Below are 12,562 nucleotides of genomic sequence, written 5' to 3'. Positions count from 1 at the left end.
GCATACTTCAATTAATTTAATTAAATTACTTAAATACTTATTGCATGGGGTTGGGGGGGGACAAAAACAAGTCAAAAACCCAAGATTCACGCACAACACTAAATCAGTGATCTGAATCCCCTTTAATCTTCCTTGAAATCAAGAAACAAACTTTCCACTGGGACAACACAGCATTGCAGAAGTGACTAGGACTTTAAAAATAAGTATGTCTTAGGCAATAGATTCACATGCAGACTCAGTCTGAAAAGGATTCACAGGATCAGTCAATATGTCTGAAACAAATCCATGCAACAAAGCAGGCCACAAAGGCAGACAGTCAGGCCAGCTTGTCTAGAGTTACTTGTGCATCTGATGGGTGCGCCTCTGAAGCTCCCTCCTTCAGCTACCCCCCCTCACCCCCACCACTGCCCCCTAACCACTCTGAGACCATGCTGCACGTGTTCTTGGTAAATGCCACACTGCACTTGAAAATACATGGGTTATTTTCAAGTATCTTTTGATATTTGATTTCTAAACTAATGGCATTTGGTCCCATCACTTCATGGCAAATAGATGGGGAAAGTGAGTGACTTTATTTTTTTGGGCTCCAAAATCACTGCAGATGGTGACTGCAGCCATGAAATTAAAAGACGCTTACTCCTTGGAAGGAAAGTTATGACCAACCTAGACAGCATATTAAAAAGCAGAGACATTACTTTACCAACAAAGGTCTGTCTAGTCAAGGCTATGGTTTTTCCAGTAGTCATGTATGGATGTGAGAGTTGGACTATAAAGAAAGCTGAGCGCCGAAGAATTGCTACTTCTGAACTGTGGTGTTGGAGAAGACTCTTGAGTGTCCCTTGGACTGCAATGAGATCCAACCATCCTAAAGGAGATGAGTCCTGGGTGTTCATTGGAAGGACTGATGCTGAAGCTGAAACTCCAATATTTTGGCCACCTGATGTGAAGAGCTGACTCATTGGAAAAGACCCTGATGCTGGGAAAGACTGAAGGCAGGAGGAGAAGGGGACGACAGAGGATGAGATGGTTGGATGGCATCACCAACTCAATGGACATGAGTTTGAGTAAGCTCCGGGAGTTGGTGATGAACAGGGAAGCCTGGCGTGCTGTGATTCATGGAGTCACAAAGAATTGGACACGACTAAGCAACTGAAGTAAACTGAACCTAATTCCATGGTGATAAGAGAACAGACTGTATGATTTCAATACCTTTAGACCACGAAATTTTTGCACCTTGTTTTATGTCCCTGGATATGTTCCAGTGTCTCCTAGTTTACAGTCTACAGGAACTTGAATAGAATTTGTATAGTGGTATTGTGTGAAAACCGCTTAAGCTTAATTATGCTGAACTGATTCATAGTGCTCATAAGGTCTACTATATCCTTTCTACTTGTCTATTCATTCTATTAATTTTTGAGAGTTTGATATTGAAACTCCAACTAAAAATCTTAATTTATCTACTTAAAAAAATAATTGTAATATATAGTGGAACTATATGTAACTTTGTTCTGTATTTTCCAAGTCTCCTGTAAATGTGTTACCATACTTTCATAATTAAAACAATTTTTAAAAAAATACTAAAAAAAACACTGGACATGTACCCATGTTGGGAAAACAGAGTCCTTTTTACACGGCATATAACAGGATGTTTGCTGATTTTTTAAAGCATGCCTGCATTAATATTTCAGGTGTGACTTTACAATTGATATTGTATTAAATAATCCTCCCCAAGGAGCTATTTCCTCCACAGCATCTACCGCTAACATTCGATCCAAATTAAAAACTCTAAAGGGACAGCCTTGGGTGTTGTTTTGGCAAGCAACACTAAGTCCTAAGATGAAGTTTAAAAAACAAGACATATATAAGAGCCTGTCTTGGTAGTTCAGTTCAGTCGCTCAGTCGTGTCCAACTCTCTGCGACCCCATGAATCGCAGCATGCCAGGCCTCCCTGTCCATCACAAACTCCCGGAGTCTACTCAAACTCATGTCCATTGAGTCGGTGATGCCATCCAGCCATCTCATCCTCTGTTGTCCCCTTCTCCTCCTGCCCCCAAAATCCCCCAGCATCAGGGTCTTTTCCAATGAGTCAGCTCTTCACATCAGGTGACCAAAGTATTGGAGTTTCAGCTTCAGCATCAGTCCTTCCAATGAACACCCAGGACTGATCTCCTTCAGGATGGACTGGTTGGATCTCCTTGCAGTCCAAGGGACTCTCAAGAGTCTTCTCCAACACCACAATAACCTTTTATAAATGTTCACAGAATCAAATAAAAAATTAGAACAAAGATTAACATATTTCTTGTAGCTAAGATCCAGAAGCATAAACTGAAAATAGTTTTCATTTTAAATTAATGATCTAATTCATTTTAAATAAAAAATCATTGGAATTCACTTCTCTCTATCCTTCCAACCTGACTGGGGTGAGGATGGTCATTAAGAATCAGAAACTCAGATATTTCTTTCTAGTGTTGGTTTGTCTCTCTTTCAGATACTTATTAAAATGAATCCTCATTTAAACATCAGGATATGGATAATCCTTTCTGTGAATGTTTTGTTTCTCAGTAAGAAGAAAAAGAAACTGTTTCCATAGTAACTCCGAGTGCGACTGAACTGTGTAACTCCCTAAGAGCTCCATGTGAGGAAGGACAGCAGTGGAAAGGGGAAGCCGGAAGCAGAAGCGCTATGTGACCGGCAGCCTGGGCCACTCCACGCTTCCAGACACACGCAATCCCAAAGGGGCCGAGTTCTCACCCTCTTTCTGGCAGTCCCGACCCATGCTCCCAGGAAGCTGGGTCAAAGGAAAAGACACTGTCACAGGACCGTCCTCAACATACAAAGTTTAAAGAGTGTGGCCATATTTTACACGGGCTTCCTACCCAAGTAGGGAGTTCTCACTCTTATTCCTTCTAAACTTTTTAACCAGCCCCTTACAACTTATTTCCCTTTTAATTCACTAACTATAATAACTTTTAAAAACTTTGAAATGTGTATCTGGTTTTTAAGGTTGGAGAAAAGGAAGACACTGTATCTATCTAAAATCTGCATTTATTAAAATATTTGCCCTCTGTTCCCCTACCTTGACTTTGCAGAAAGAAATCTTTCTCCCCGATGTCTGCCATTCTTAATTACTTCACTCAAAAAGGCTGCTGTCAGAGCCCAGGGCAGACAAAGGAGACATAACAATCAAATACACTGTAGTGCCCTAGATTCAATCTTGGAACAGAAAAATGGCATTAATGGAAAAATTGGTAAAATGTAAATAAATTCAGAGTAATGTACCAACATCAGGACATCACTTAGTTTTGACATATAGATCATGGTAATATTAGATGTTTGGGAAACTGAAGGAGGACTATATGGAGACTCTCTATACTGTTTTTGCAACTTTTCTGTAAATAGAAGATTATTCCAACACAAAAAGTTTAGTTAAAAAAAAAATCAACATTTCCATGCAGAAAGAAATTTAAACAGCACCTTGACCAGTTTGGCATTTTATTCTGAACAGAGTGTGGGCCATCGACTTACTGCTTTGAACCCATACAACCACTTAATATTAAAAAGCACAGTATTATATAGTATCTGTCTTGTCACATTGGCAACCACCAGAGTAATTTCAAAACAATGAGACAGATGTACTGGTTGCCTCTTACATCATGTTAATTCTACAAGCATATCTGAAGGAGAAGTGTCATCTTTCCCGTTTTCTCTACTAGGGGAAGTGTTCTGTACATTTGGAAGCGTCAGCTGCCTGCGAGATTGGGAGAATCTTCTCAGTCCTATCAGGCTAAACTCTGGCCACAGCTTCTCCAAAAGGAAAAACTAACGTTACTAAGAATCGCATTATCACCAGAGAATGTAGTTTGTCCCTGGCAATTCAAATACGACCAGTCAGTATTTCAGAATGATTTTCTAAACAATACTCTCTTTTCTCTTAACTGCTTTACAAAGTTATTCCTTTCAAAGTTACTCATTCACTTGACAAATAATTACATCATGCAGCAGTCTGAATCATACTGAACTTGAATGACAAATTGGATTATAAATTCAAAAATATGAAAGCAAATTCCATTTTAATGCTTCTGCACCCTAGGGAGGTTTCATCATTTCATAAACACCCAAAACCAAGGCACAAAACACTGCCATCTAACCCACTGTACATAGTTCTACAAAGGGGACGTAAAAAATATCCTCACACAGAGCAGCTGAAATACAACCATTTCCTTATCTATCACTTTATCATGGGCTCCTGTACACACACACACACACACAAGTATTTTTAAGTTAATGTAATCTTATTTAAACAGAGGACTATGAAGTGGTAAAGATAATTAAGATAAAAAAAGAAATGAAGTCATTCAAAAGACGTAAGTTGAAAAGGTGAAAGGGAGATGGTACAAGATTAGACTACTTATAAGAAGAGATGGTCAGAGGAAAAGGGGAAATTTGTGACAATTTCTGGGTATTCTGTGGTTTTCTAGTTGTCCTGCCCTGGGCCAGTCCCTTAAATTTCTCAACCTCATGCTCCTTCTCTATACCACTAAGATAATAATGACAGTCTACCTACTGAATTCTTTTTTAAGTATAAACAAAAATGGCAAATGAACACACAAGTTTTAAAAAGCTACTTTTCACCAAAGTGAGCTTTTAAAAAGACTAAACACTGCTCACTACGGGCAGCAGCTGGAGGAAAAAGAAGGAAAAAAGAGTGTATAACCATATTTTGTAAAGCGGAAGCAACTCGAGCCCGCCAGACGCTGAGCACAGCCCTGCTCACCTTGGAGACCTGTCGGAGCCACCGCAGGTACTCGGTGAAGGTGTCGAAGCAGATGCAGTACGTCTGGCTCTGAGGCCCCGAAGAGCTCAACGCCAAACAGTGCTGGTGCTTCCTCACTTCTTCTACCTGCAGAAACAAACAGTGACAGAAGCACATCAGAAAACAGGGCACGGGCACAGCTCACCACCTCCTCCCTGCGCCAGCACGGCCTTACACTCACCCGTCTGTGTGCCCCTCACTGCTTCAAGCATGCACGTTCCCAAGTCTGACCAGCCAATTTGAATTACAAGGAAACCAAAAAGGGGGTTTTACCTTCATTAGATTTCCCCTCAATACTGAAATTCTCATCTTCCTGTTTAAGACTGGAACAGACTACCTTTCTTATCCTTCTATACTCTCAAGGTTCTTACTTCCTCTTAGCAGGACCTGCAGTTAAGATTTTACTTAAGAATTTTTACTGCAGGTGGATTTTCACTTAGGGGACTTTTGCATTGCTCTGAATTATGTGCCTTTTTAAAAAGAGGTCTTCAAGCATGTTGAATAAGTTTTTTTTTTCTTTTAGTTTATCGTGAAATTGAGATTAACCTGAAGTAAAACCCTATCGTGAGAAATTTCAAGTCCCAATAATGCAGTGATATAGTCGAATCAAATTTCTACTCCCAACAAATTCTTCATAAGGAGAAAAAGTCCAAACAATAAAGTAACATGATACTACACAAACACCTATGTTTAACTTAAAGAATGAATGTTTTCCTATATCTCATTTACAAAAATGACCACAAATCAAGTCACAAAGAAAATGCAAAACCATTCAAAAAGATCAATATCCCACAGACTGTATTCTGGGACCAAAATAAAGTCAAATTAAAAATCAGTAATAAATAAATCAATTAAAAATCGATGTTTAGAAAATTAATATACTTCTAAACAAGTCACAGGTTAAAAAAAAAAGAAACCGCAGTCAAAATTTAGAAATTCTCAGAACTACACCATTAAAAATATTACATATTGAAATTTATGGACTGTAATAAAAAGCAGGTACACAGAGAAAATTTTATTTTAAATACTCAGAAAAGAAGGCAGAAAATTAATTTAATTGGCCATGCATCTAGTAAAATTTAGGGAAAAAAGTGAACTCAAGCAGAAGGAAGGTGATAATAAAAAGCAGAAGTTAAAATGAAAATCAAATACACAATAGAGAATATTAACAAAGCAAAAGAGTAATTCTTTGAAAAGGCTAACAAAATACAATATCAATTGATATTGATCAATGATATCAATTGAAGAGATATATATTAATAATGAAGACAACATATTAAGCAGGGATTAAAGAGATTATTATAAATAATTTTGTGGCAAATTTTTTGAAAACTATATTTTGTCAATGCTAAGTCGCTTCAGTCATGTCTGCTTTGTGACACCATGGTGGCAGCCTGCCAGGCTCCTCCATCCATGGGACGCCCAGGATTCGAGCCTCTGTCTCTGAGGTCTCCTGCACTGACAGGCAGGTTCTTTACCACTAGCGCCACCTGGGAAGTCCAACACCAAGTCAAGAAAAGAAACAGACATAGATAGTTTCATTACCATTAAAAAAATTAGTATTTTTTTTAATTATCAAGAAAAGATCAGGACCATATGATTTTGTAGGTGAGTTTTATAAAAAATCCAAGAAATAGACCATTGCAAACTAATCCACCAAGCAAGAAAAGAAATAGACCCCAAACTATTCTATGAGGCCGGTATAACCCAAAACAGATCAGACCAGTAACAGAAAGGAAAATTAAAGGCCAACCTTAGTTATGAATAGTTACCCTGAACAAAATGTTGCAGCAGAATTCAGCAATACGGAAAAAAATATATCAAGAACAAACGTTGGATTTACCTCAGGAAAGATGCTTTAATGTTATTGGAACTATAAAATCATTAATCACATTAACAGATTGAAAAAGTCATATGGTCACCCCGACAGTTGCAGAAAAAGCTTCTGGTAACATTCTCCACCCATTCATCATTCATGATAAAAACTTTTATCAAACTAAGAACACAGATAACTCACTTAAGCCAACAGAGGGTATTTATCTAAGGCAAACGTCAATGTTAATGATGTGACATCATTCTCTTACTTTTTCTGCTCAATACTGTACTAGAGTGTTGGCCATTACAATAAGACAAAGAAATGTACTGAGGAAGAAAGAAAACTGCCATTATATGAATATGAAATGATTAGCTACATAGCAAACATGAAAAAATCCAGAGACTTTAGAAAAAATAAGAAAATTTAGTAAGGTGAGTGGATATAAGATTAATACTCAAAAATCAACCACATTTCTATACACCAAAAAGAAAATATAATTTTTTAAAAATGCTATTTAAACTAATCTGTATTGACAGAAATCTGTGTTTTTAGGGAATGGGTAGGAAATAGGCACATTTGACCTTGAGTATGGAACGAAGCAGGGCAAAGGCTAATAGAGTTTTGCCAAGAGAATGCACTGGTCATAGCAAACACCCTCTTCCAATAACACAAGAGAAGACTCTACACATGGACATCACCAGATGGTCAACACCGAAATCAGACTGATTATATTCTTTGCAGCCAAAGATAGAGAAGCTCTATACAGTCAGCAAAAACAAGACCAGGAGTTGACTGTGGCTCAGACCATGAACTCCTTATTGACAAATTCAGACTTAAATTGAAGAAAGTAGGGAAAACCACTAGACCATTCAGGTATGACCTAAATCAAATCCCTTATGACTATACAGTGGAAGTGAGAAATAGATTTTAAGGGACTAGATCTGATAGACAGTGCCTGATGAACTATGGACGGAGGTTCGTGATTGTACAGGAGACAGGGATCAAGATCATCCCCAAGAAAAAGAAATGCAGAAAGCTAAATGGTTGTCTGAGGAGGCCTTACAAATAGCTGTGAAAAGAAGAGAAGCGAAAAACAAAGGAGAAAAGGAAAGATATTCCCATTTGAATGCAGAGTTCCAAAGAATAGCCAGGAGAGATAAGAAAGCCTTCCTCAGTGATCAATGCAAAGAAATAGAGGAAAACAATAGAATGGGAAAGACTAGAGATCTCGTCAAGAAAATTAGATACCAAGGGAACATTTCATGCAAAGATGGGCTCGACAAAGGACAGAAGCAGAAGATATTAAGAAGAGGTGGCAAGAATACACAGAACTGTACAAGAGATATTCATGACCCAGATAACCAGGATGGTGTGATCACTCACCTAGAGCCAGACATCCTGGAATGTGAAGTCAAGTGGGCCTTAGGAAGTATCACTATGAACAAAGCTAGTGGAGATGATAGAATTCCAGTTGAGCTATTTCAAATCCTGAAAGATGATGCTGTGAAAGTGCTGCACTCAATATGCCAGCAAATTTGGAAAACTCAGCAGTGGCCACAGGACTGGAAAAGGTCCGTTTTCATTCCAATCCCTAAGAAAGGCAATGCCAAAGAATGCTCAAACTACTGCACAATTGCACTCATCTCACAGGTTAGCAAAGTAATGCTCAAAATTCTCCAAGCCAGGCTTCAGCAATACGTGAACTGAGAACTTCCAGATGTTCAAGCTGGTTTTAGAAAAGGGAGAGGAACCAGAGATCAAATTGCCAACATCCACTGGATCATCGAAAAAGCAAGAGAGTTCCAGAAAAACATCTATTTCTGCTTTATTGACTATGCCAAAGCCTTTGACTGTGTGGATCATAATAAACTGTGGAAAATTCTGGAAGAGATGGGAATACCAGACCACCTGACCTGCCTCTTGAGAAACCCTGTATGCAGGTCAGGAAGCAACGGTTAGAACTGGACATGGAACAACAGACTGGTTCCAAATAGGAAAAGGAGTACGTCAAGGCTGTATATTGTCACCCTGCTTATTTAACTTCTATGCAGAGTACATCATGAGAAATGCTGGGCTGGAAGAAGCACAAGCTGGAATCAAGATTGCTGGGAGAAATATCAATAACTTCAGATATGCAGATGACACCACCCTTATGGCAGAGAATGAAGAGGAACTAAAAAGCCTCTTGATGAAAGTGAAAGAGAGGAGTGAAAAACTTGGCTTAAAGCTTAACGTTCAGAAAACTAAGATCATGGCACCTGGTCCCATCACCTCATGGGAAATAGATGGGGAGACAGTGGAAACAGTGTCAGACTTTATTTTGGGGGGCTCCAAAATCACTGCAGATGGTGACTGCAGCCATGAAATTAAAAGACACTTACTCCTTGGAAGGAAAGTTATGACCAACCTAGATAGCATATTAAAAAGCAGGAGACATTACTTTGCCAACAAAGGTCTGTCTGGTCAAGGCTATGGTTTTTCCAGTGGTCATGTATGGATGTGAGAGTTGGACTGTGAAGAAAGCTGAGAGCCGAAAAATTGATGCTTTTGAACTATGGTGTTGGAGAAGACTCTTGAGAGTCCCTTGGACTGCAAGGAGATCCAACCAGTCCATCCTAAAGGAGATCAGTCCTGGGTGTTCACTGGAAGGACTGATGCTGAAGCTGAAACTCCAGTACTTTGGCCACCCCATGCAACTCATTGGAAAAGACCCTGATGCTGGGAGGGATTGGGGGCAGGAGAAGAAGGGGGCGACAGAGGATGAGATGGCTACATGGCATCACTGACTCGATGGGCATGAGTTTGAGTAGACTCCGGGAGTTGGTGATGGACAGGGAAGCCTGGTGTGCTGCAATCCATGGGGTCGCAAAGAGTCGGACATGACTGAGCGACTGAACTGAACTGAGGAATGAGCAGAAAAGCAGGGCAGAAGGGTACAATGGAGCATGTTTTTGTTATCAAAATGTACAGTATGTTGTATATCAGTTACGCCTTAATAAAGTGTGGTGAAGATGAAGAGAAAGAGGAACACTTGCATACCAATGTGAGTATGAAATGGTGCAACAACCTTGTAAACAACTGGAGATCATCTTGTAAGAGTAAACGCGCATATATGCCCTATAGCCCAGCGACTGCATTCTGAAGAGCAGTATTTCTCAAGGTAGACATCACAGAAATTTTGGGTTGAATAGTTTTTTGTGTACATTGTGCAGGACTGTCTAATACTTTTGCATGACATTTCACTTTGTCCCTGCACTTTAAATGCCAATAGTGTCCCCTTGCAGCAAAAGATACTAGTATTAACCAAGCACACCATCTACTTTTCCCAGAATGTTGGCAATTCAGGTGGACTCATGCAACTAGTTCTGGTCAGCCAGGGGCAGAAGCTCCACGTGTCACTTCTACAACAAGAGCCAGTGAATGACTTTACAGTTACCTCTTCCCCTGCCTAAGCAGCAAAGGAAGCCACATGTTACAATATTGTAAGAGACAGGGCCTCCATCAGGCTGAGTCCCCACATAATTATTTGAAAAAAGAAATCTCCACCAACCCACACTGGACAAATAGTGTCAGTGATAAATAACTAACAGGCATTGAGATCTGGGCGTTTTGTTACCACAGCATAACTAAGCTTATGTCAACCGACTATCCATTCATTTGACAATCAAAACACTTGTATGTATTATCAAATGTCCCTTCAGGCACAGCAACAAGAGTTAAGAACTGCTGCTCTAGAAAAACTACTGGTATACCAGGAGGCCTATCAAAATACGACTATCCCAGGAGAATTTTTCATAACAAACTAGAAGCAACCCAAATGTCCATCAACAAGAAAATAACGAGAAATTCTGGAAACCTGGAACACTTACAGAGTGTAACATTATAGAGAAATAAAAACGATATACAGCAAGCAACATGGACTTTTACGATGAGGCATAATATTTAGTGAAAAATTCAATCACAGGAAACTACAAACAGGATGATCGCAATTTTAAAGGTCAAAATAAAGTCATATGATAAAATTTATTTCAAAAAAGTAAGAAAATAATGAATACCTATCCTAGGACAGTGGATTTCTCTAGGTTAGGAGGAGGTAATGTGACAGGTAAAAAGAGAACTCCAGCAGAAACACTAGTCTTGATACTGCTGTGATTTCTAAACTGAGTAATAAGTTACAGTTACTCAACTTATTATGCTTCATGGCTTGACAAATACTACCTCAAGGATTAGTTTAAATAAGTTATCTAAATTTTATGTTAAATTTTAAAGGAGAAATTAAATACAATAACTGCACAATGAACAAAAACTTATTAAATGTTTTTCAACAATGAAGCTTTAATAAAACTTTATTTAGCTTCATATTTGAATTCTGTATTTGCAAATGTAAACTAATGATCATGCTCAAGTGCTGTGTCAAGTTCACTATTACAGCAATCACAGCTGGATTATGACCCAGCTATCTCACACCCCATTTCTAGCTCTTATATAAATTAAAACAAAACAAAACAAAAATTCCTTCCATTGTCTCTCAGTTTTTTAACAACAGAACAGAATGAGAAAAGGAACACAGATTAAAGAAAACTCAGACTGCAGAGAGTGAATTATTTTTTCCTAACTTGGTTAACAGGTTTTAAAGGCTCAATTTTTCAACATACTCCCCTTATTTTTAAAGGCATAGCACAAAACAGGTTTTACAAGGTTTGTCTGTGAGAAAAAGAAGCTATTAACTTTCAATTCACTCAATGGTAGAAGTGCATCCAATAACAGGCCTGGGAAACAGAACAAGTCTCTAGCTCTGAATGAAAACGCTAATTACAACTGGATCCTCTGACCGTACCTGAATGCCACGGCTTTGCTGCGGCTGCTTCTCAGAGCACAGTCATCTTTCCAACCATCTTCTTCAGACGTCAAGAGATCTTTCGCTCTTCCAGTTCTACCATAACCGCTACCTCCCTCGTCACAAGTCCCGATTCGCCCCACAGAACGGAATCTCCCCTTCCATTATCTCCCACACTACGTTCTTGCACCTCTGCAGAGCACATATTGTGGTGTCCATCCTTCACTTCCAGATAGTAACTATAAGCTATTCAAAGGCAGAGATGGTGAATTACCCATCTTGGTATTTCTGGGACACCAAGCTTCCCTATAGAGGGTATTTAATAAATAGTTATATTAAGTTTGCCTCTGCAAATGCCCAACATCATAGAGAAGTAAGAAACACACTGTTGACCTATCAGGGCATCAAATGTTAAACATGCATTTTAAATGATGCGTTATGGAAATAATGATGATTAAGTTTTCGGTAATTCATCCATCCAAAGAACAAGATCTTCAGTAGTAAACTGCCACTAATTCAATGCTCAGACAGAAGTTAAGCCAAGGTTTCAAAATGGACAAATGAAACAGACCTAAACATACCTCACAGACTAGCCAAATCTATTTTTTAACAATTAAGTATTAGAATTAAGACTAGAATAGATAATAGTAGAGGGGGGAAAACTTACATGGGCTGTTTATGCATAAAGAAAGAACAACTTAAACTTATGCATGAACTTGTTACCTAACAGTTGAACAAAAAAATCATTTACTACTGTACACATCTGGTCTTTTCTTTCCTTCTTGATTTCTAATCCCTGGAATCAATAAATCAAACATTTGCCAATTAAAAAAAAATCACTTTAACAAAGTAAATTACTTTATATTTAGTTTATAGTCCTCTCTTTTTAATTTCCATGCCATGCCCTGCCTCCCTTCCCATGCCTGTTCAGGGGGAAAATGGTAATGAAAAAAAAAATTTAATGCTTTTTAAAAAATTATTTACTTTTTTTTTTTCCGGCTGTGCCAGGTCTTCACTGCTGCGTGTGGAGCGTGGGGGCCACTCCTCCCTGCAGCGTCCAGGCTTCCTCTCACCTGGCGCCTCTCGTGGGGACAGG

The 12,562-nt window shown here is 38.8% G+C and overlaps 1 protein-coding gene across 1 annotated transcript in view; it reads right to left on the bottom strand.

The window, feature by feature from the left end:
* Positions 1-12,562, bottom strand: part of PHLPP1 (PH domain and leucine rich repeat protein phosphatase 1) — a 214,777-nt gene that overhangs the window by 96,134 nt on the left and 106,081 nt on the right. The window contains exon 3 of the mRNA XM_020905594.2: positions 4,775-4,900. Within this exon, the coding sequence (XP_020761253.2) occupies positions 4,775-4,900 (126 nt within the window). The remainder of the gene's footprint in view (positions 1-4,774; positions 4,901-12,562) is intronic.

The sequence above is a fragment of the Odocoileus virginianus genome, unplaced genomic scaffold (genome assembly GCF_023699985.2).
Source record: "Odocoileus virginianus isolate 20LAN1187 ecotype Illinois unplaced genomic scaffold, Ovbor_1.2 Unplaced_Contig_26, whole genome shotgun sequence".
NCBI lineage: Eukaryota > Metazoa > Chordata > Mammalia > Artiodactyla > Cervidae > Odocoileus > Odocoileus virginianus.
Note: the sequence above shows the minus strand (reverse complement) of the source record. Positions and strands in the feature narration are given on the sequence as shown.